The sequence below is a fragment of the Myxine glutinosa genome, chromosome 6, assembly GCF_964187855.1.
Source record: "Myxine glutinosa chromosome 6, kmMyxGlut1.1, whole genome shotgun sequence".
NCBI lineage: Eukaryota > Metazoa > Chordata > Myxini > Myxiniformes > Myxinidae > Myxine > Myxine glutinosa.
Window position 1 is genome coordinate 2,727,354 of NC_136266.1, and position 26,191 is coordinate 2,753,544.

At 49.0% G+C, this 26,191-nt stretch overlaps 1 protein-coding gene across 1 annotated transcript in view; it reads right to left on the minus strand.

Annotated features, from left to right (window-relative positions):
- CFAP251 (cilia and flagella associated protein 251) overlaps positions 1–26,191 on the minus strand; it is a 173,872-nt gene that overhangs the window by 29,213 nt on the left and 118,468 nt on the right. Inside the window, exons 16-17 of the mRNA XM_068119135.2 lie at positions 25,123–25,234; positions 18,880–19,043 (exon numbers count right to left, since the gene is read on the minus strand). Coding sequence (XP_067975236.2) covers positions 18,880–19,043; positions 25,123–25,234 — 276 coding nt within the window. The remainder of the gene's footprint in view (positions 1–18,879; positions 19,044–25,122; positions 25,235–26,191) is intronic.

Consider the following 26,191-nt stretch of genomic DNA (forward strand, 5'->3'; position numbering starts at 1 on the left):
GGAGGTTTGGGGTAAGGGGCATTGTGGAGGATCAGGGTAAGGGGCATTGTGGAGGTTCGGGGTAAGGGGCATAGTGGAGGATCAGGGTAGGGGGCATTGGGGTAAGGGGCATTGTGGAGGATCAGGGAAAGGGGCATTGGGGAGGATTGGGGTAAGGGGCATTGTGGAGGATCAGGGTGAGGGGCATTGGGGAGGATTGGGGTAAGGGGCATTGTGGAGGATCAGGGTAAGGGGCATTGTGGAGGATCAGGGTAAGGGGCATTGTGGAGGATCGGGGTAGGGGGCATTGGGGAGGATTGGGGTAAGGGGCATTGTGGAGGATCAGGGTAAGGGGCATTGTGGAGGATCCGGGTAGGGGGAATTGTGGAGGATTGGGGTAAGGGGCATTGTGGAGGATTGGGGTAAGGGGCATTGCAGAGGATTGGGGTAAGGGGAATTGCAGAGGATTGGGGTAAGGGGCATTGTGGAGGAGTGGGGTAAGGGACATTGTGGAGGATTGGGGTAAGGGGAATTGTGGAGGATCAGGGTAAGGGGCATTGTGGAGGTTTGGGGTAAGGGGCATTACAATAATAATAATAAAGGAGTCTTATATAGCCCCATCAAGCAGAGTAAACTACCCTCATGGTGCTTTACATTATCATGCGAACGCACACACACCGCACACACACACACAAACATACACACAAACATACACACACAGACACACCTTCACTCTTGCCCTATTCCTCTCCCTCCCCATTCAAAACCCACAGATGTGTACTCGCCCCATCCTCCTCCCCTCCCTCCCCCGCACAAGTACACAGACATACTCTCGATCTCTGTCCCACCTCAAACCAAAGGGAAAACATGACTTAGACTTTGAAAGACTTGTGAAACAGATCGGTTTTGAGGGAGGTTTTAAAGGCAGGAAGAGAGTCAACATGTCAGAGGAAGGCAAGTCATTCCAGAGCAGAGGTGCAGCAAAGGAAAAGGATTTCTCGCCAAACGACTTGGTGCTGGTGCGCGGCGGCTCTAAGGTCATAGAGTGACACAGTTTGTGTGTGTGTGTGTGTGTGTGTGTGTGTGTGTGTGTGTGTGTGTAATGTTACCGATAGACTCCTAAACGGAGAGGCTTACGTGCTTGATATTTGGCATAGACATGGCCATTGAGCCTGGGACGAACATGGCCGAACTCAAAATATTTGACGATCCATATTTTTTATTCATATTTACCTCAGCGCATTTCAGCGCACGGAATCAACGGAATCAGAGCAGGTGGGCGCTGATTCGCTCAGAGCGATCACGTGATGACGCTATGAACGATATGACGCTATGAACGATATGACGCTATGACGCTATGAAACGCTATCAACGGTATGAAGCTATGAAAAAAAAAATCTGAGGAGGATTCTGAGGAGGAGGAGGAGGATTCTGAGGAGGCCGGCTGTCCCAATGAAAATGAAAAAAAAAAATTTGAGGGGTGGGAGAGGGGGAGAGGGGAGAGGGGGAGAGGGGAGAGGGAGGAGGGAGGGGGGATGGGGGAAGAGGGGAAGGGGGAGGGGAGAGGGGAAGGGGGAGGGGAGAGGGGAAGGGGGAGGGGAGGGGTGAAGGGGGAGGGGAGGGGGGAAGGGGATGGCCAGTCAACAATGACGTTGCAGTTCTCATGGTCGGAGAGCAGCACAACAATCGGACATAGTCCTGCATATTCGCAACAGCACGAAGCAGATTTTGGAGACTCACCGATCCTGTGACGTCCTCCAGTACCGGCGTTGCCGGGCGGGGGAAGGGAGACCCGTACATTCCCAACCCGTACATTCGCCCTCTCGACTCAAGCTCACTCGGACAAAAGCCTCGCACAAATTACACCGTGAAGGCCCAATGGTCATGTCTATGCCATAAATCACGGGCGCACTGAATTGAAAATATATAGAACGCTCATACTCCGTGAAAAGTGAAGCCGCCGTGTCGCCATCTTTGTCAGCACGACTCGACCAACTCGCTTCGCGGATCTCGTTTTGTGCGGCAAGAAACTGCTCCAATCGGTTACGGAAGGGTTGTGGAAAGACTTTTCACAGCTGTTTCAGACATTTAATTCATATCGCACAAAATCGATACAAAACACGATCGCATAAAAGGTGAAAAAACGTGTGACGTGTGACGGGATGGAACATCACGTGATCGCTCTGAGCGAATCAGTCTGGCGGCGGAAATGAAAACAATCACGTGATCGCTCTGAGCGAATCAGCGAGCTGCTCTGGAACCGGCTGAGATTAGCGGGTACTTCGCTGAAATGCGCTGAGGTAAATATGAATAAAAAATATGGATCGTCAAATATTTTGAGTTCGGCCATGTTCGTCCCACGTTCAATGACCATGTCTATGCCAAATATCAAGCACGTAAGCCTCTCCGTTTAGGAGTCGATCGGTAACATTTTACACACACACACACACACACACACACACACACACACACACACACACACACACACACACACACACACACACACACACACACACACACACACACACACACACAAACACACAAACACACAAACACACACACACAGTGTTTTATATATATAGATTATATATCCTTTAAGGATTATTATATATGTGGAGCATATTGGAGCATTGTGGAGGATCAGGGTAAGGGGCATTGTGGAGGATTGGGGTAAGTGGCATTGTGGAGGATCAGGGTAAGTGGCATTGTGGAGGATTGGGGTAAGTGGCATTGTGGAGGATTGGGGTAAGGGGCATTGTGGAGGATTGGGGTAAGGGGCATTGTGGAAGATTGGGGTAAGTGGCATTGTGGAGGATTGGGGTAAGGGGCATTGTAGAGGATTGGGGTAAGTGGCATTGTGGAGGATTGGGGTATGGGGCATTGTGGAGGATTGGGGAATGGGGCATTGTGGAGGATTGGGGTAAGTGGCATTGTGGAGGATTGGGGTAAGTGGCATTGTGGAGGATTGGGGTAAGGTGCATTGTGTAGGATTCGGGTAAGGTGCATTGTGGAGGATTGGGGTAAGGGGCATTGTGGAGGAGTCCGGTAAGGGTCATTGCGGAGGAGTGGGGTAAGGGGCATTGTGGAGGAGTGGGGTAAGGGTCATTGCAGAGGAGTGGGGTAAGGGGCATTGCGGAGGAGTGGGGTAAGGGGCATTGCAGAGAATTGGGGTAAGGGGCATTGTGGAGGATTGGGGTAAGGGGCATTGTGGAGGATCGGGGTAAGGGGCATTGTGGAGGATTGCGGTAAGGGGAATTGTGGAAGCTTGAGGTAAGGAGCATTGCGGAGGATTGGGGTAAGTGGCATTGTGGAGGATTGGGGTAAGGGGCATTGTGGAGGATCGGGGTAAGGGGCATTGTGGAGGATTGGGGTAAGGGGCATTGTGGAGGATTGGGGTAAGTGGCATTGTGGAGGATTGGGGTAAGGGGCATTGTGGAAGATTGGGGTAAGTGGCATTGTGGAGGATTGGGGTAAGGGGCATTGTGGAGGATTGGGGTAAGTGGCATTGTGGAGGATTGGGGTAAGGGGCATTGTGGAGGATTGGGGTAAGGGGCATTGTGGAAGATTGGGGTAAGTGGCATTGTGGAGGATTGGGGTAAGGGGCATTGTAGAGGATTGGGGTAAGTGGCATTGTGGAGGATTGGGGTATGGGGCATTGTGGAGGATTGGGGAATGGGGCATTGTGGAGGATTGGGGTAAGTGGCATTGTGGAGGATTGGGGTAAGTGGCATTGTGGAGGATTGGGGTAAGGTGCATTGTGTAGGATTCGGGTAAGGTGCATTGTGGAGGATTGGGGTAAGGGGCATTGTGGAGGAGTCCGGTAAGGGTCATTGCGGAGGAGTGGGGTAAGGGGCATTGTGGAGGAGTGGGGTAAGGGTCATTGCAGAGGAGTGGGGTAAGGGGCATTGCGGAGGAGTGGGGTAAGGGGCATTGCAGAGAATTGGGGTAAGGGGCATTGTGGAGGATTGGGGTAAGGGGCATTGTGGAGGATCGGGGTAAGGGGCATTGTGGAGGATTGCGGTAAGGGGAATTGTGGAAGCTTGAGGTAAGGAGCATTGCGGAGGATTGGGGTAAGTGGCATTGTGGAGGATTGGGGTAAGGGGCATTGTGGAGGATCGGGGTAAGGGGCATTGTGGAGGATTGCGGTAAGGGGAATTGTGGAGGATCGGGGTAAGGGGCATTGTGGAGGATTGGGGTAAGGTGCATTGTGGAGGATTGGGGTAAGGGGCATTGTGGAGGAGTGGGGGTAAGGGTCATTGTGGAGGATTGGGGTAAGGGGAATTGCGGAGGAGTGGGGTAAGGGTCGTTCTGGACGATTGGGGTAAGGTGCATTGTGTAGGATTCGGGTAAGGTGCATTGTGGAGGAGTGGGGTAAGGGTCGTTCTGGACGATAGGGGTAAGGGGCATTGTGGAGGATTGGGGTGAGGGTCGTTCAGGAGGATTGGCATTCAGAGGTATTGTGGAGGAGTGGGGTAAGGGTCATTGTGGAGGATTAGGGTAAGGGGCATTGTGGAGGAGTGGGGTAAGGGTCGTTCTGGACGATAGGGGTAAGAGGAATTGTGGAGGAGTGGGGTAAGGGTCGTACTGGAGGAATGGGGTAAGGGGCATTGTGGAGGAGTGTGATGAGGGGCATTGTGGAGGATTGGGGTAAGAGGCATTGTGGAGGAGTGGGATAAGGGGCATTGCGGAGGAGTGGGGTAAGGGGCGTTGTGGAGCATTGGGGTAAGGGGCATTGTGGAGGATTGGGGTAAGGGGCATTGTGGAGGTTTGGGGTAAGGGGCATTGTGGAGCATTGGGGTAAGGGGCATTGTGGAGGATTGGGGTAAGGGGCATTGTGAAGGTTTGGGGTATGGGGAATTGTGGAGGATTGGGGTAAAGGGGCATTGTAGAGGATTTGGGTAAGGGGCATTGTGGAGGATTGGGGTAAGGGGTATTGTGGAGGATTGGGGTAAGGGGCAGTGTGGAGGATTGGGGTGAGGGGCATTGTGGAGGTTTGGGGTAAGGGGAATTGTGGAGGATTGGGGTAAGGGGCATTGTGGAGGATTGGGGTAAGGGGCATTGTGGAGGATTGGGGTAAGGGGCATTGTGGAGGATTGGGGTAAGGGGCATTGTGGAGGAGTGGGGTAAGGGGCATTGTGGAGGAGTGGGGTAAGGGGAATTGTGGAGGATTGGGGGTAAGGGTCGTTCTGGAGGATTGGGGAAAGGGGCATTGTGGAGGAGTGGGGTAAGGGGAGTTGTGGAGGATGTGACTGGGTTATTAAGGGGATTCAGTGAGATTACACCATGGATGTATAAACCACATGTGACTGGGTTATTAAGGGGATTACACCATCTATATATATAAACGTGAGATTACACTGAAGGAGTCCGGACTCCAGCAGAATACGGACAAAAGGTTGGCAAGGCACAAACTCGTCCGAGAAGATGTTTATTCGTAAAACCAACTCGGGAACACTAAAAAGCCCGTTTATCGGGCTGCCTTATCAAGCAAAAACCGAAACCGAAACCGAAAGCCACGCCTCTCAAGCGAGGCGTGCTTCGGTGGTCACGTGATCCACAGGTGTAGCTCATTATACCCGCACGCGCAGCACGCTTTGGCGGTCACGTGACCAGCCACTCTGGCGCCGTGGATCCCCGCCGGTGACGTCACCGGCTGGAGCAAGGAGATTCTGATGCCGGTCTTGCTTGGGGGACCCATGGGTCGCTACACACGCCCCCCCAGAATGGACTTGGTCCAGGGAGGTCAACCTGAGGGGGGTCCGGATGACCCAACCGAAACGACCCCTGGCCGGTCGCAGGGGGGGGGGGGGGGTCCGGTGTGGTGGTGGATGGTCGGATGGGGGGTGTAGTGGACGGGGGGCGGCCGCGCCACGGTGGCAGAGCCAGCCGTAGCGGCTGGCCGACGTCCATGTGGGCCGGTTTGAGGCGGTCCAGCGAGATCCGGTCCGCCCGCCCGCCGATGAAGGACTTGTTGTCCCGGCGTAGGACCCGGAAGGGTCTGTCGTAAGGTGGCCGGAGTGGCCCCCGGTGCGCGTCGTGGCGCACAAAGACGTACTCCGCCGTGCGGAGTGCTGGGGGGACGGAGGAGTGGGGGTCGCCGTGGCGGGACGTTGGCACCGGGGCGAAACGTTGGGCGGCCTCCTGGAAGTCCGTGCGCTGGCGCGCGGCGGACCAGGGGCTGGTGGCGTCGGGCACGAACTCGCCCGGGACGCGGAGAGTCTGGCCGGACACCAGCTCGGCGGTGGACGCCTGGAGGTCCTCCTTGGGGGCCGTGCGGAGGCCCAAAAGGACCCACGGGAGCCGGTCGGCCCACCCATCGTCCTGGAGGCCGGCCATGAGTGCGGCCTTCATGGAGCGGTGAAACCGCTCACACAACCCGTTGGCTTGGGGGTGGTAGGCCGTGGTGCGGTGCAGAGTGACTCCCAACGAGCGGGCAACCGCGCCCAAAAGTTCGGACGTGAACTGTGGGCCGCGGTCGGACGAGATGTCCGCCGGTGCACCGAAGCGCGCGACCCAGGTGGCGATGAACGCCTGCGCCACGTTGGCGGTGGTGGTGAGGGGCACGGCCTCCGGCCACCTGGTGGTCCTGTCCACCATGGTGAGCAGGTGGGTGAACCCCCACGATGTGGGCAGGGGACCCACCAGGTCCACGTGGACGTGGTCGAAACGCCGCTCGGGCACGGTGAAAGGAGCCAACGGAGCCAGGGTGTGACGGTGGACCTTGGCCCGCTGGCAGGCTGTGCAGGCGTTGGCCCAGTCGCGGACGTCTCGTCACAACCCGTGCCAGACGAAGCGTGCCGACACCAGCTTCTGGGACGCCTTCCGGCCTGGGTGCGAGAGGTCGTGGAGGGAAGCGAAAATGCGGTGCCGCCAGGAGACCGGCACGACGGGGCGCGGTCGGCCCTGGGAGACGTCGCAAAGCAGGACCGTGCCCGCGAAGGGGACGTCAGCCAAACGGAGGCCCGTGTCTGCCACCCTGAGCGCCTGCACAGTGCCGTCGGTGGTGTGGTCCGTCGCCATCAGGGCGAAATCCACGCCGAGGTGGACGGCGTTGGCGCCGGCCCGAGAAAGGCAGTCGGCCATGGTGTTGTCTTTCCCGGCGACGTGCCGGATGTCCGTGGTGTATTCCGACACAGCGGAGAGGTGGCGCTGCTGGCGGGCCGACCACGGCTCCGTGACCTTGGCCATTGCGAAAATCAATGGCTTGTGGTCGACAAAGGCCATGAATGGGCGGCCCTCCAGGAGGTGGCGAAAATGGCGGACGGCCAGGTACAGCCCGAGGAGCTCGCGGTCGAACGTGCTGTACTTCAGCTCGTTGGGCAGGAGTTGCCGGCTGAAGAATGCGAGCGGCTGCCAGGCCCCGTTCACCCATTGCTCATGGACCGCGCCCACGGCGTAGTCGGAGGCGTCCGTGGTGAGGACGATGGGGGCATGGGGTACCGGGTGGGCCAGCAGTGTGGCGTTGGCGAGGGCCCGTTTCGCGCCGGCAAAAGCCGTGTCCATGTCCGTGGACCAGACGACGTCGTGCTTCGCCGGCTGGCCTCGGAGGGCGGCGTACAAGGGCCGCATGAGTTGCGCCGCTTGGGGCACGAAGCGGTGGTAGAAGTTCACCATCCCGAGGAACTCCTGCAGCACCTTGATGGAGCGGAGGCGCGGGAAAGCGGCGATGGCCTCGAATTTGGCCGGCAGCGGCACAGCGCCGTGCCGGGTGATGCGGTGGCCCAAAAAGTCGATCGTCACCGCACCAAAGTGACATTTGGCTGGGTTGACAATCAAGCCGTGCTCGCTGAGGCGGCCGAAGAGCGTCCGGAGGTGGAGGAGGTGCTCGGCTCTGGACGTGCTGGCGACGAGGATGTCGTCCAGGTAGGTGAAGAGGAACGGCAGGTCGCGCAGCACGCCGTCCATCAGGCGCTGGAACGCCTGCGCCGCGTTTTTGAGGCCGAAGGGCATCCGGAGGAACTCAAAGAGGCCGAAAGGTGTGATCACGGCCGTCTTCGGGATGTCGGCCGGGCGGACGGGCACCTGGTGGTACCCCCGAATCAGGTCCACTTTAGAAAAAATGGTCCGCCCCGCCAACCGGGCGGAAAAATCCTGGATGTGCGGGACAGGGTACCTGTCGGGGGGTAGTGGCGTCGTTGAGGCGGAGGTAGTCGCCGCATGGCCGCCATCCGCTCCCCGGCTTCGGGATGATGTGCAACGGCGAGGCCCAGGCACTGCCGGAGCGCCGTACGATGCCGAGGCGCTCCAGCGCCGTGAACTCGGCTTTGGCGACGGCGAGTTTGGCGGGGTCGAGACGGCGAGCCCGGGCGGACACCGGCGGGCCCGTAGTGGGGATGTGATGCTCGATGCCGTGCCTCACCGCGATGGCCGAAAACGTCGGCCGCGTGAGGGCCGGTAACTCTGCGAGGAGACGTGCGAAGTCGTCCGCCAATGGGAGGGCGCAGGAAAACTCGGTGGGTGCGGCCCGGCTCAAGGCGCACGCCAGGGAGCTGAAAGTCTCGGCGTTGACGAGACGCCGGCGTTTCACGTCTACCAGCAGCCCGTGGGCGCACAAGAAATCGGCCCCGAGCAAAGCCATGGGGATGTCCGCCGTCACGAACTCCCAGTGAAAGAGCTGGCTGCCGAAGCGGCGGGCGACGGTGCGTGGGCCGAAAGTGCGGAAGGCGGAGCCGTTGGCCGCGACCAATGGGGGGGCCGCAGACGGCGGCCCGCCTGTCCTCCGCCGAAGCGGGAATGACGCTCAGCTGGGCGCCGGTGTCGCAGAGGAAGCGCCGCCCCGACGCTCGGTCCGCGATGAACAGCAGGTTTCCGGAACGGTCGGCGTTCATTGCTGGGAGGGAACGCCGGCTCACCCGTTTCCCGGGGTCGAACGTGCACGGGGGTCGGCATGATCGGGCCTGCCGCCCGAACCTGGCGTGGAAATAGCACCAGGCCGGGTCCGGCGGGGGCTCCGGTCGACACGGCGTCGCCGCTGCCAGTCGTGCCGGCCCGGCGGTCTCCGGGAAGGAGACTGCGTCGCGGGCGTCGGGCGGGTGGGCGGGAAGGCTCCCGGCCGCCACCCCGACGAGCTGGCTCGCCGCTCCGGCGAGCTGGCTTGCCGAAGCGATCTTGTCGGCCTCCTTGGCGAGGTAACGGGGGTTTACGATGGTCGTACCTGCCAGGGCGACCCGTACCGGGGCCGGGAGCTGGCGAAGAAAGAGCTCCTGAAACAGGAAATCCGAGGGGTGCTCGCCGAGCAACGCGAGCATGTAGTCCATGCGCTCGGACGGGCGCGTATCGCCGAGCTCCGGTAGGTCGAGCAGGCGTCGTGCGCGCTCAGCCGGGGAAAGGGCGAACGCGCCCAGCAGAAGTGCCTTGATGGCGTTGTACTTGCCGTCAGCGGGCGGGTACTGGAGGAAGCTCAGGCAGCGGGTGGCGTCCTCTGTGATGCCACGCAGGGCGAACTGGGAGTCCGCCTGCGCGAACCAGACGGTGGCATGTGCTTCCCAGAAGGTGGGCAGCTTGAGGGACACTGCGGTGTCCATTGCCGTGTTGCAAATTCGGGGTCACCAGTGAAGGAGTCCGGACTCCAGCAGAATACGGATAAAAGGATGGCAAGGCACAAACTCGTCCGAGAAGATGTTTATTCGTAAAACCAACTCGGGAACACTAAAAAGCCCGTTTATCGGGCTGCCTTATAAAGCAAAACCAAAAACCGAAACCGAAAGCCACGCCTCTCAAGCGAGGCGTGCTTCGGTGGTCACGTGATCCACAGGTGTAGCTCATTATACCCGCACGCGCGGCACGCTTTGGTGGTCACGTGACCAGCCATCTGGCGCCGTGGATCCCCGCCGGTGACGTCACCGGCTGGAGCAAGGAGATTCTGATGCCGGTCTTGCTTGGGGGACCCATGGGTCGCTACAACACCATCGATATATATATAAACGCGAGTTGTCTATGTGTGTGTGTGTGTGTGTCTAGTTTTTGTGTGTCCGCATTTTATTCAGAGATGGCTGAACGGATCTTCATCAAACTTTCAGAGGTTCATCAGTGAGTGCCTGGGAGTGTTTTATGCAAAAACAAAAAAAGTGAAAAAAAAAAGTTCGGTTTTTTCGGAGTTAAAAAAAAATACAAAAATAATAATAATCGCTCGATAGTGCCGAAGCATTTTAAAATTAGACAGTTATATACAAGTACACATTCACATAAATAAATACAAAACAATTACCAGACATTTGAATACAAATAAATCAAACAATTCCGGAAGTGTATGAATTTGGCAATAAGGCTTCTTCTTCTACCTGAATGTCATCACACTTAATAACTCAGAAACGTGAGCCACATTCACTCAAACGTGAGCCACATTCACTCAGAAACGTGAGCCACTCCCCTTCCTCTCCTGCCTCCTCCCTCCCCTTCCCCCCTCCTCCCCCCCCCCCCCCCCCCACCCAACCCCCATTCTCCCCCCAGCCCAGCCCCATGTGACTTGGTTGTTAAGGGGATTCAGTTAGATTACACCATACATGTATAAACCGCATGTGACTGGGTTATTAAGGGAATCCGTGAGATTACACCATACATGTATAAACCACATGTGACTGGGTTATTGAGGGGATCCGTGAGATTACACCATACATGTATAAACCACATGTGACTGGGTTATTAAGGGAATCCGTGAGATTACACCATACATGTATAAACCACATGTGACTGGGTTATTAAGGGAATCCGTGAGATTACACCATACATGTATAAACCACATGTGACTGGGTTATTAAGGGAATCCGTGAGATTACACCATACATGTATAAACCGCATGTGACTGGGTTATTAAGGGAATCCGTGAGATTACACCATACATGTATAAACCACATGTGACTGGGTTATTGAGGGAATCCGTGAGATTACACCATACATGTATAAACCACATGTGACTGGGTTATTAAAGGAATCCGTGAGATTACACTATACATGTATAAACCACATGTGACTAGGTTATTGAGGGGATGTGTGAGATTACACCATACATGTATAAACCACATGTGACTGGGTTATTGAGGGAATCCGTGAGATTACACCATACATGTATGAACCACATGTGACTGGGTTATTAAGGGAATCCGTGAGATTACACCATACAGGTATAAACCACATGTGACTGGGTTATTGAGGGAATCCGTGAGATTACACCATACATGTATAAACCACATGTGACTGGGTTATTGAGGGAATCCGTGAGATTACACCATACATGTATGAACCACATGTGACTGGGTTATTAAGGGAATCCGTGAGATTACACCATACATGTATAAACCACATGTGACTGGGTTATTAAGGGAATCCGTGAGATTACACCATGCATGTATAAACCACATGTGACTGGGTTATTAAGGGAATCCGTGAGATTACACCATACATGTATAAACCGCATGTGACTGGGTTATTAAGGGAATCCGTGAGATTACACCATACATGTATAAACCACATGTGACTGGGTTATTAAGGGAATCCGTGAGATTACACCATACATGTATAAACCACATGTGACTGGGTTATTAAAGGAATCCGTGAGATTACACTATACATGTATAAACCACATGTGACTAGGTTATTGAGGGGATGTGTGAGATTACACCATACATGTATAAACCACATGTGACTGGGTTATTGAGGGAATCCGTGAGATTACACCATACATGTATGAACCACATGTGACTGGGTTATTAAGGGAATCCGTGAGATTACACCATACAGGTATAAACCACATGTGACTGGGTTATTGAGGGAATCCGTGAGATTACACCATACATGTATAAACCACATGTGACTGGGTTATTGAGGGAATCCGTGAGATTACACCATACATGTATAAACCACATGTGACTGGGTTATTAAGGGAATCCGTGACATTAAACCATGCATGTATAAACCACATGTAACTGGGTTATTAAGGGAATCCGTGAGATTACACCATACATGTATAAACCACATGTGACTGGGTTATTGAGGGGATCCGTGAGATTGCACCATACATGTATAAACCACATGTGACTGGGTTATTCAGGGAATCCGTGAGATTACACCATACATGTATAAACCACATGTGACTGGGTTATTGAGGGAATCTGTGAGATTACACCATACATGTATAAACCGCATGTGACTGGGTTATTGAGGGAATCTGTGAGATTACACCATACATGTATAAACCGCATGTGACTGGGTTATTGAGGGAATCCGTGAGATTACACCATACATGTATAAACCACTTGTGACTGGGTTATTGAGGGAATCCGTGAGATTACACCATACATGTATAAACCACATGTGACTGGGTTATTGAGGGGATCCGTGAGATTACACCATACATGTATAAACCGCATGTGACTGGGTTATTGAGGGAATCCGTGAGATTACACCATACATGTATAAACCGCATGTGACTGGGTTATTGAGGGAATCCGTGAGATTACACCATACATGTATAAACCACATGTGACTGGGTTATTAAGGGAATCCGTGAGATTACACCATACATGTATAAACCACATGTGACTGGGTTATTAAGGGAATCCGTGAGATTACACCATACATGTATAAACCACATGTGACTGGGTTATTAAGGGAATCCGTGAGATTACACCATACATGTATAAACCACATGTGACTGGGTTATTGAGGGGATCCGTGAGATTGCACCATACATGTATAAACCACATGTGACTGGGTTATTCAGGGAATCCGTGAGATTACACCATACATGTATAAACCACATGTGACTGGGTTATTGAGGGAATCTGTGAGATTACACCATACATGTATAAACCACATGTGACTGGGTTATTGAGGGGATCCGTCAGATTGCACCATACATGTATAAACCACATGTGACTGGGTTATTCAGGGAATCCGTGAGATTACACCATACATGTATAAACCACATGTGACTGGGTTATTGAGGGAATCTGTGAGATTACACCATACATGTATAAACCGCATGTGACTGGGTTATTGAGGGAATCTGTGAGATTACACCATACATGTATAAACCGCATGTGACTGGGTTATTGAGGGAATCCGTGAGATTACACCATACATGTATAAACCACATGTGACTGGGTTATTGAGGGAATCCGTGAGATTACACCATACATGTATAAACCACATGTGACTGGGTTATTGAGGGAATCTGTGAGATTACACCATACATGTATAAACCGCATGTGACTGGGTTATTGAGGGAATCCGTGAGATTACACCATACATGTATAAACCGCATGTGACTGGGTTATTGAGGGAATCCGTGAGATTACACCATGCATGTATAAACCACATGTGACTGGGTTATTAAGGGAATCCGTGAGATTACACCATACATGTATAAACCACATGTGACTGGGTTATTAAGGGAATCCGTGAGATTACACCATACATGTATAAACCACATGTGACTGGGTTATTAAGGGAATCCGTGAGATTACACCATACATGTATAAACCACATGTGACTGGGTTATTAAGGGAATCCGTGAGATTACACCATACATGTATAAACCACATGTGACTGGGTTATTAAGGGAATCCGTGAGATTACACCATACATGTATAAACCACATGTGACTGGGTTATTAAGGGAATCCGTGAGATTACACCATACATGTATAAACCGCATGTGACTGGGTTATTAAGGGGATCCGTGAGATTACACCATGCATGTATAAACCACATGTGACTGGGTTATTAAAGGAATCCGTGAGATTACACCATGCATGTATAAACCACATGTGACTGGGTTATTGAGGGAATCCGTGAGATTACACCATACATGTATAAACCACATGTGACTGGGTTATTGAGGGAATCTGTGAGATTACACCATACATGTATAAACCGCATGTGACTGGGTTATTGAGGGAATCTGTGAGATTACACCATACATGTATAAACCGCATGTGACTGGGTTATTGAGGGAATCCGTGAGATTACACCATACATGTATAAACCACATGTGACTGGGTTATTGAGGGAATCCGTGAGATTACACCATACATGTATAAACCACATGTGACTGGGTTATTGAGGGAATCTGTGAGATTACACCATACATGTATAAACCGCATGTGACTGGGTTATTGAGGGAATCCGTGAGATTACACCATACATGTATAAACCGCATGTGACTGGGTTATTGAGGGAATCCGTGAGATTACACCATGCATGTATAAACCACATGTGACTGGGTTATTAAGGGAATCCGTGAGATTACACCATACATGTATAAACCACATGTGACTGGGTTATTAAGGGAATCCGTGAGATTACACCATACATGTATAAACCACATGTGACTGGGTTATTAAGGGAATCCGTGAGATTACACCATACATGTATAAACCGCATGTGACTGGGTTATTAAGGGAATCCGTGAGATTACACCATACATGTATAAACCGCATGTGACTGGGTTATTAAGGGAATCCGTGAGATTACACCATACATGTATAAACCACATGTGACTGGGTTATTAAGGGAATCCGTGAGATTACACCATACATGTATAAACCGCATGTGACTGGGTTATTAAGGGGATCCGTGAGATTACACCATGCATGTATAAACCACATGTGACTGGGTTATTAAAGGAATCCGTGAGATTACACCATGCATGTATAAACCACATGTGACTGGGTTATTGAGGGAATCTGTGAGATTACACCATACATGTATAAACCACATGTGACTGGGTTATTAAGGGAATCCATGAGATTACACCATACATGTATAAACCACATGTGACTGGGTTATTGAGGGAATCCGTGAGATTACACCATACATGTATAAACCACATGTGACTGGGTTATTAAGGGAATCCGTGAGATTACACCATACATGTATAAACCACATGTGACTGGGTTATTGAGGGAATCCGTGAGATTACACCATGCATGTATAAACCACATGTGACTGGGTTATTGAGGGAATCCGTGAGATTACAGCATGCATGTATAAACCACATGTGACTGGGTTATTGAGGGAATCCGTGAGATTACACCATACATGTATAAACCACATGTGACTGGGTTATTAAGGGAATCCGTGAGATTACACCATACATGTATAAACCACATGTGACTGGGTTATTAAGGGAATCCGTGAGATTACACCATACATGTATAAACCACATGTGACTGGGTTATTAAGGGAATCCGTGAGATTACACCATACATGTATAAACCACATGTGACTGGGTTATTGAGGGAATCCGTGAGATTACACCATACATGTATAAACCACATGTGACTGGGTTATTGAGGGAATCCGTGAGATTACACCATGCATGTATAAACCACATGTGACTGGGTTATTGAGGGAATCCGTGAGATTACACCATACATGTATAAACCGCATGTGACTGGGTTATTAAGGGAATCCGTGAGATTACACCATACATGTATAAACCACATGTGACTGGGTTATTGAGGGGATCCGTGAGATTGCACCATACATGTATAAACCACATGTGACTGGGTTATTAAGGGAATCCGTGAGATTACACCATACATGTATAAACCACATGTGACTGGGTTATTGAGGGAATCCGTGAGATTACACCATGCATGTATAAACCACATGTGACTGGGTTATTGAGGGAATCCGTGAGATTACACCATGCATGTATAAACCACATGTGACTGGGTTATTGAGGGAATCCGTGAGATTACACCATACATGTATAAACCACATGTGACTGGGTTATTGAGGGAATCCGTGAGATTACACCATACATGTATAAACCGCATGTGACTGGGTTATTAAGGGAATCCGTGAGATTACACCATACATGTATAAACCACATGTGACTGGGTTATTGAGGGGATCCGTGAGATTGCACCATACATGTATAAACCGCATGTGACTGGGTTATTAAGGGAATCCGTGAGATTACACCATACATGTATAAACCACATGTGACTGGGTTATTGAGGGGATCCGTGAGATTACACCATACATGTATAAACCACATGTGACTGGGTTATTGAGGGGATCCGTGAGATTACACCATACATGTATAAACCACATGTGACTGGGTTATTGAGGGGATCCGTGAGATTGCACCATACATGTATAAACCACATGTGACTGGGTTATTAAGGGAATCCGTGAGATTACACCATACATGTATAAACCGCATGTGACTGGGTTATTGAGGGGATCCGTGAGATTGCACCATACATGTATAAACCACATGTGACTGGGTTATTCAGGGAATCCGTGAGATTGCACCATACATGTATAAACCACATGTGACTGGGTTATTCAGGGAATCCGTGAGATTGCACCATACATGTATAAACCACATGTGACTGGGTTATTGAGGGGATCCGTGAGATTACACCATACATGTATAAACCACATGTGACTGGGTTATTGAGGGGATCCGTGAGATTACACCATACATGTATAAACCACATGTGACTGGGTTATTCAGGGAATCCGTGAGATTGCACCATACATGTATAAACCACATGTGACTGGGTTATTCAGGGAATCCGTGAGATTACACCATACATGTATAAACCACATGTGACTGGGTTATTGAGGGAATCCGTGAGATTACACCATACATGTATAAACCACATGTGACTAGGTTATTGAGGGAATCCGTGAGATTACACCATGTATTTTTGAACCAGGAGTGTCCGTCCATATGTGCGTCCCCAAACGAATCCCTGTTTTGGGGCTATCCCTGCTAAACCTCTGTGGAATGTTTTGGGGTCCCAGCGGATGTTGTAAGGTAGGTAGGAGCTTTCATAAATTCCTCAATAACAGTATGATTTTGAAATTATCTCGATACCGAGCTGCTCCGAATCCGGAAGTGAACACATGACGAGAATGAGCCGGTTTGATAATATCTCCATACAATCGTCATTTATCCGTATTTTGTTATCGTATCAATGTGTGATTGGGATGAAGCTGTTGGGAATCGAGTGAATACAATTATGATTTTGAATTTCCAACCGAACGGAACTGCTCCATATCCGGATGTAACGTCAGCACGGATTTACATATTTGTTTGTCACGAGTGTTGGCGTCGGTTTATTTTTTTATATTCATGCTATTTAATTTGCGATTGGAGTGACGCTGTTTGGAATGAAAAGAGAGATATTGAGTTTAAATGAACTAGGGCATGCCCGTACTATATCTATATCTAAAATTATATCCCCCCCCTCTATTTACATGAAATGGTTTGGTCCAAAGCGAACGGCTTGCGAGTACGGTGACAATCCCCCCCCTCTATTTACATGCAATGGTTTGGTCCAAAGCGAACGGCTTCCGGAGTTTGGTAAAGAAATCGCCATCGCGTGCACAAACGCGCAGGAAAGCGAATGAATCGCAAATTCGGTTTTATTAGTTTTAAAACATAGTTTAACGCCAACATAGTTTGCAAACGTGAAATAAATGAATACGCTCTCAAATGTGCCATCCGAGGCAGAGTGTGTCCTCCACGTTCGGCACACGCGATCGTTCGCTGCTCTCTGATTGGTTGAATCGTTTTTTGGACATAGCTCGGTAAGTAATTGTCCGATTAATATGAAACCTTGAAAAGGCACATCCTCGGGTCCCCAGCAATATACCTGGCAAGTTAAAAGTATATCGGACCCGTGGTTGTCGAGAAACAGCGGTCACAGACAAACAAACGTACAGACGTACAAACGTACAGACGTACAGAGATTACTGGAATTATAGATAGATGAGGAAATGATGTGGGGGTTTCTATTTTCTAATCGGGACATTCGCGGATCGCCATGTGCAGATTCGCCATTGGCTGGGTACAGAACCATTCAAACAGGTACGTTTTTTTGCCCCATTCCTTCACGAACCTGCTGTCCATGCTTGATGTTCGGCTACAGGTGGCACAGGAATGTGGAATCCATGGGTTCATCGTTTCCCATTCGCCGTTTTTTTTTTAAAACCAAATTCTTTCACGAACCTGCTGTCCATGTCTGACGTGCGATGGAATGTGGCACAGGAATGTGGAATCCATGGGTTCATCGTTTCCCATTCGCCGTTTTTTTTTTCCAACCAAATTCTTTCACGAACCTGCTGTCCATGTCTGACGTGCGATGGAATGTGGAATCCATGGGTTCATTGTTTCCCATTCGCCGTTTTTTTTTAAACCAAATTCTTTCACGAACCTGCTGTCCATGTCTGACGTGCGATGGAATGTGGCACAGGAATGTGGAATCCATTGGTTCCATGTTTTAGCATTCACCGTTTCCGCATTGTTTGTTTGCGGTAGCATCACTGGGCAACGTGCGGCCTTCCTCCAATGCCTAACACATGAACTATCTTTCAGGGTTCAACCTCCATCCCGTGTGCACGTGTTACCTCATAATTGTACAAGGTTCCACGGTGTGCAGGAAGACGTCGTGCCGCCAAAATTCATCCCTTAATATGGAGGGGCACCGCAACAATGGCACAGCCACGCTTCTACAACCGGCGGGCCAAGATCATCTGGACATCTGGATATTAAATCGTCATGGCTGCTTGACATCGAGAACTAGAACGGGCACTCGGTAGAGCGCATACCTTCGCCGCAGCTACTGTTCTGTACTTGGTAAAAATACGATTTTGACCTTTTCGTGACCTTGACCTTGACCTTTGACCCGATTGCTCCCAAAATCTAATCAAATGTGTCCCGTATAATAACCAATCATCCCACCAAATTTCATGCAATTCGGTTGAATACTTTTTGAGTTATGCGAATAACATACACACACACACACAGACATACAAATAAATACACAGCGATCAAAACATAACCTTCCGCTTTTGCGAAGGTAATAACTACCATTAGGTCGGCCATGACATCCAGGGCACAGCTAGCGCAGGGGTGACCAATCGATGTGTTACTTACGTGGTGTTTATGCGCCAAATAAAAATGGCCGCGTCCAACTCGCCGGAAGTCACGAGGTGTCTGCCATCGTTGGCGCAGCACAACCTGGCGATACCCCTCGGGTGGCACGGAACTGTGGCGGCACGGTGCACGTTTCCATCCAAGGGCAGCAAGTGCACGCCCACCTGGAAAACACATTACCACATCACGTGACCTTCCTTATCACTCACTTGACACTGAACTCCATTGCTAGTGGGTTGGGCTTGGATTGAAAAGAACATGTAGTACATGTGATACCTCTGAACATATGAATCTCATGTTTGACAATGATTGCCTGTGCCTCTATCCATTGTTGGGTGAGTAGAAGCAGCATGCCCAAGGTGGAGTGACCAGGTGTAAATCAAAATAGGTGATGTGAGATGAGGTTGTTGGAGAAAAGGAAGGATCTCATAGTTTGGATGGTAAGGAAATCGATCTAAAATCAGGTATTTAGTACTTTGGATTCGCATAGTGCTCACCATCAAATTCCGATTTCAGAGGCTGATAAGCAGTCCACGGCTTTCGAGTCGGGTGAGAGACACTATCAGTTTTGTCGAATACCCTTTGGCGTAACGAATTACACGTACCAACTGTGATGATGGATTCATGACTCCCTTTGGCGTAACGAATTACACGTACCAACTGTGATGATGGATTCATTACTCCCTTTGGCGTAACGAATTACACGTACCAACTGTGATGATGGATTCATGACTCCCTTTGGCGTAACGAATTACATGTACCAACTGTGATGATGGATTCATTACTCCCTTTGGCGTAACGAATTACACGTACCAACTGTGATGATGGATTCATGACTCCCTTTGGCGTAACGAATTACATGTACCAACTGTGATGATGGATTCATTACTCCCTTTGGCGTAACGAATTACATGTACCAACTGTGATGATGGATTCATGACTCCCTTTGGCGTAACGAATAACACGTACCAACTGTGATGATGGATTCATGACTCCCTTTGGCGTAACGAATAACACGTACCAACTGTGATGATGGATTCATTACTCCCTTTGGCGTAACGAATTACACGTACCAACTGTGATGATGGATTCATGACTCCCTTTGGCGTAACGAATTACATGTACCAACTGTGATGATGGATTCATGACTCCCTTTGGCGTAACGAATAACACGTACCAACTGTGATGATGGATTCATGACTCCCTTTGGCGTAACGAATAACACGTACCAACTGTGATGATGGATTCATTACTCCCTTTGGCGTAACGAATTACACGTACCAACTGTGATGATGGGTTCATGACTCCCTTTGGCGTAACGAATTACACGTACCAACTGTGATGATGGATTCATTACTCCCTTTGGCGTAACGAATTACACGTATCAACTGTGATGATGGATTCATGACTCCCTTTGGCGTAACGAATTACACGTACCAACTGTGATGATGGATTCATGACTCCTTTTGGCGTAACGAATTACACGTACCAACTGTGATGATGGGTTCATGACTCCCTTTGGCGTAACGAATTACACGTACCAACTGTGATGATGGATTCATGACTCCTTTTGGCGTAACGAATTACACGTACCAACTGTGATGATGGGTTCATGACTCCCTTTGGCGTAACGAATTACACGTACCAACTGTGATGATGGATTCATTACTCCCTTTGGCGTAACGAATAACACGTACCAACTGTGATGATGGATTCATGACTCCCTTTGGCGTAACGAATTACACGTACCAACTGTGATGATGGATTCATGACTCCCTTTGGCGTAACGAATTACACGTACCAACTGTGATGATGGATTCATGACTCCCTTTGGCGTAACGAATTACACGTACCAACTGTGATGATGGATTCATGACTCCCTTTGGCGTAACGAATTACACGTACCAACTGTGATGATGGATTCATGACTCCCTTTGGCGTAACGAATTACACGTACCAACTGTGATGATGGATTCATTACTCCCTTTGGCGTAACGAATAACACGTACCAACTGTGATGATGGATTCATGACTCCCTTTGGCGTAACGAATTACACGTATCAACTGTGATGATGGATTCATTACTCCCTTTGGCGTAACGAATAACACGTACCAACTGTGATGATGGATTCATTACTCCCTTTGGCGTAACGAATAACACGTACCAACTGTGATGATGGATTCATGACTCCCTTTGGCGTAACGAATTACACGTACCAACTGTGATGATGGATTCATGACTCCCTTTGGCGTAACGAATTACACGTACCAACTGTGATGATGGATTCATGACTCCCTTTGGCGTAACGAATTACACGTACTACCAACTGTGATGATGGATTCATTACTCCTTTTGGCGTAACGAATTACACGTACCAACTGTGATGATGGATTCATGACTCCCTTTGGCGTAACGAATTACACGTACCAACTGTGATGATGGATTCATGACTCCCTTTGGCGTAACGAATTACACGTACCAACTGTGATGATGGATTCATTACTCCCTTTGGCGTAACGAATTACACGTACCAACTGTGATGATGGATTCATGACTCCCTTTGGCGTAACGAATTACACGTACCAACTGTGATGATGGATTCATTACTCCCTTTGGCGTAACGAATTACACGTACCAACTGTGATGATGGATTCATGACTCCCTTTGGCGTAACGAATTACACGTACCAACTGTGATGATGGATTCATGACTCCCTTTGGCGTAACGAATTACACGTACCAACTGTGATGATGGATTCATTACTCCCTTTGGCGTAACGAATTACACGTACCAACTGTGATGATGGATTCATGACTCCCTTTGGCGTAACGAATTACACGTACCAACTGTGATGATGGATTCATTACTCCCTTTGGCGTAACGAATTACACGTACCAACTGTGATGATGGATTCATGACTCCCTTTGGCGTAACGAATTACATGTACCAACTGTGATGATGGATTCATTACTCCCTTTGGCGTAACGAATTACACGTACCAACTGTGATGATGGATTCATGACTCCCTTTGGCGTAACGAATTACACGTACCAACTGTGATGATGGATTCATGACTCCCTTTGGCGTAACGAATTACACGTACCAACTGTGATGATGGATTCATTACTCCCTTTGGCGTAACGAATTACATGTACCAACTGTGATGATGGATTCATGACTCCCTTTGGCGTAACGAATTACACGTACCAACTGTGATGATGGATTCATTACTCCCTTTGGCGTAACGAATTACATGCACCAACTGTGATGATGGATTCATTACTCCCTTTGGCGTAACGAATTACACGTACCAACTGTGATGATGGATTCATGACTCCCTTTGGCGTAACGAATTACACGTACCAACTGTGATGATGGATTCATTACTCCCTTTGGCGTAACGAATTACACGTACCAACTGTGATGATGGATTCATGACTCCCTTTGGCGTAACGAATTACACGTACCAACTGTGATGATGGATTCATGACTCCCTTTGGCGTAACGAATTACACGTACCAACTGTGATGATGGATTCATGACTCCCTTTGGCGTAACGAATTACACGTACCAACTGTGATGATGGATTCATTACTCCCTTTGGCGTAACGAATTACACGTACCAACTGTGATGATGGATTCATGACTCCCTTTGGCGTAACGAATTACACGTACCAACTGTGATGATGGATTCATTACTCCCTTTGGCGTAACGAATTACACGTACCAACTGTGATGATGGATTCATGACTCCCTTTGGCGTAACGAATTACATGTACCAACTGTGATGATGGATTCATTACTCCCTTTGGCGTAACGAATTACACGTACCAACTGTGATGATGGATTCATGACTCCCTTTGGCGTAACGAATTGCACGTACCAACTGTGATGATGGATTCATGACTCCCTTTGGCGTAACGAATTACACGTACCAACTGTGATGATGGATTCATGACTCCCTTTGGCGTAACGAATTACAGGTACCAACTGTGATGATGGATTCATGACTCCCTTTGGCGTAACGAATTGCACGTACCAACTGTGATGATGGGTTCATGACTCCCTTTGGCGTAACGAATTACACGTACCAACTGTGATGATGGATTCATGACTCCCTTTGGCGTGACGAATTACACGTACCAACTGTGATGATGGGTTCATGACTCCCTTTGGCGTGACGAATTACACGTACCAACTGTGATGATGGGTTCATGACTCCCTTTGGCGTGACGAATTACACGTACCAACTGTGATGATGGATTCATGACTCCATTTGGCGTAACGAATTACATGTACCAACTGTGATGATGGATTCATGACTCCCTTTGGCGTAACGAATTACACGTACCAACTGTGATGATGGATTCATTACTCCCTTTGGCGTAACGAATTACACGTATCAACTGTGATGATGGATTCATGACTCGCTTTGGCGTAACGAATTACACGTACCAACTGTGATGATGGATTCATGACTCCTTTTGGCGTAACGAATTACACGTACCAACTGTGATGATGGGTTCATGACTCCCTTTGGCGTAACGAATTACACGTACCAACTGTGATGATGGATTCATGACTCCTTTTGGCGTAACGAATTACACGTACCAACTGTGATGATGGGTTCATGACTCCCTTTGGCGTAACGAATTACACGTACCAACTGTGATGATGGATTCATGACTCCATTTGGCGTAACGAATTACACGTACCAACTGTGATGATGGGTTCATGACTCCCTTTGGCGTAACGAATTACACGTACCAACTGTGATGATGGGTTCATGACTCCCTTTGGCGTAACGAATTACACGTACCAACTGTGATGATGGGTTCATGACTCCCTTTGGCGTAACGAATTACACGTACCAACTGTGATGATGGGTTCATGACTCCCTTTGGCGTAACGAATTACACGTACCAACTGTGATGATGGATTCATGACTCCATTTGGCGTAACGAATTGCACGTACCAACTGTGATGATGGATTCATGACTCTACTGATGATTGGAAGTGAGCTCATTGGTCTTTGCACCTTTTTAGTCTCTCCTCAAGGGGATGCGAGACTATTGCAATGCTCTGTGTGTCTGCCTGTCTGTGTATGTGTGTCTGCCTGTCTGTCTGCCTATGTGTCTGTGTGTCTGTCTGTCTGTCTGCCTACGTGTCTGTGTGTGTGTCTGTCTGTGTACGTGCGTCTGTTTGTCTGCCTGCCTACGTGTCTGTCTGTGTTTCTGTCTGCTTGTCTGTCTATGTGTGTTTGTCTGCATCTGTCTGTGTATGTGCATCTGCCTGTTTGTCTGTGTATGTGCGTCTGCCTGTTTGTCTGTATGTGTGTCTGTCTGTCTGCCTGTCTGTCTATGTGTGTTCACATCTTTATATTTTCGCTTTAAAAATGGTTTTCTCTGCAATAAAATGTTTTTTTTCCATTTTGGATTAAAGGAAACAATTTGGACATTTTCTCAGAAACCACTCAACAAAAATAATTGAAACTTTGCATCTATCATCAACTCCCCATGGGGAATATAGGGTGATAAGGATGACGTCATTGGTGAAGTGGTATTCCAGCCATAATTAGATGAATCGAAATCCTTATACAAAAATCTGAAACTTCATATATCTTATCTATGATCTGATGTGAGTGAAGAATTAAATTAATGTCATAGGTCACATGGTATGGCAGCCATATTGGATTAAACAAAAAAAAATAGACATCAATTTCTCTGAAACCACTCAACAAAAAAAATTGAAACTTGGCATGTCATCAACTTCTCATGGAGTGTATAGGGTGATAATGATGATGTCAATGGTGAAGTGGTATTACAGCCATAATTAGTTGAATTTAAATATCTGTAGAATTGGTAGAAGTCGCAGCCAAAGGTACTCCTGGGGGTTGGGAGTTGTAAGAGAGTGAGAAATATGGTTATTGATGTACAGTTTGACTACGCCGCAAGGACATGGTTCAGTTCCATCAAACCAGAGGAGACAATAGCTCAAGAGAAACTCGAGGGGGGGGGGGGGGGGGTGCCAAGAGGGGGCGGGTCGAGGAGTGAGCCGAGAGGGGCCGGGACGAGAGGGGGCAGGGTGAGGGGTGAGCTGAGCGGAGGCAGGACATGGGGGAATCCAAGAAGCGGAAGCACTGAGTCGTGGATTTGATGGAAGCATTGAGGGGGGTGTGCTTTACAGTGTACGTGTGAACCTTAGGTGTCATAACGGTTATGTCAGATAATGGGTGGTGAGACCTTGTTGCGAGTGCAGAACGCCATGCAGGAAGGGCCTACAAAGCCAGCTTGTGGAGGCACCAGGATGAGGCGGTTGATGGGAGATTCACACAATGGGGCCAGAAAAGTGTACCTGCAAACAGCGAGTTTTGTATACATAGTCAAGGCTCATGGAAGAGCTAGAAAACAAAATGGATCAGGATGCAGCATGGCAAAAGCAACAGAAGGAGAAGGGGGAATTAGATGGAGACAAACAAATAAGGGATGCATGTAATGATGAGGGGCTGGGAGAACTCAAGGGGAGAATAGAGACGATTCATTTCATATTCGTTTGTTCACAAGCATGCTACCATCATGCTTGTATCACATGCACTCCATATACTTCAATCATAGGTCTAGTTTATCATGGATTAACATTTCATGGATGTGGCTAGAGGGGGTGCACCTGCATTTACCTGCAATCATTAATGCATAAATAGCACCGAGTTGGCTGACGATCATCTCTTGAGGTTGTAGTTCAGACCTCTGCTGATTTTGTGGGATCCCCCTGGGAGCCTCCAAGATCCAAAATCAAAAAAAATCTAAGACTGAGCGATCCTGCAGACCATCTACGAGAAGGGCTGCATCAGGTTTCGGAGCAATTGGTTAGTAGATAAGGAATTAGTAGGGATCCCAAGTTTGGGGATATCTCGGGCTCCTTAGTGTTTTCTCTCGGGCTCTCTCCAAATCCAAATCGAAGTCCAAGCGATTGTGCGGGCTCCTGTCTTGTATTCATGTGTCAAATTTCAGAACAATCAGCCAGGTGATAAGGGAGGAGAAGCAAAAATAGCAAAAAGTTAACGGATGGACGGACGGACAGACATCTGGACATCATGACCCGTTTTTCTCCTCTAGAATCGAGGTGAGATGACCTAAAAATAGCAATAAGAAAGAACACTCAAAGCTGGCAAACAGCCTCCTACTGTACCCAATTTTACTTCAAGCAGAATACAGTGATGCACTTCTATGTGGCAATTTTCAATACTCCAAGGGCAGATCATTTACAAGTGAGCTCAGATGTCCAATTTAGTTGAGTAGATCCCGATTCTAT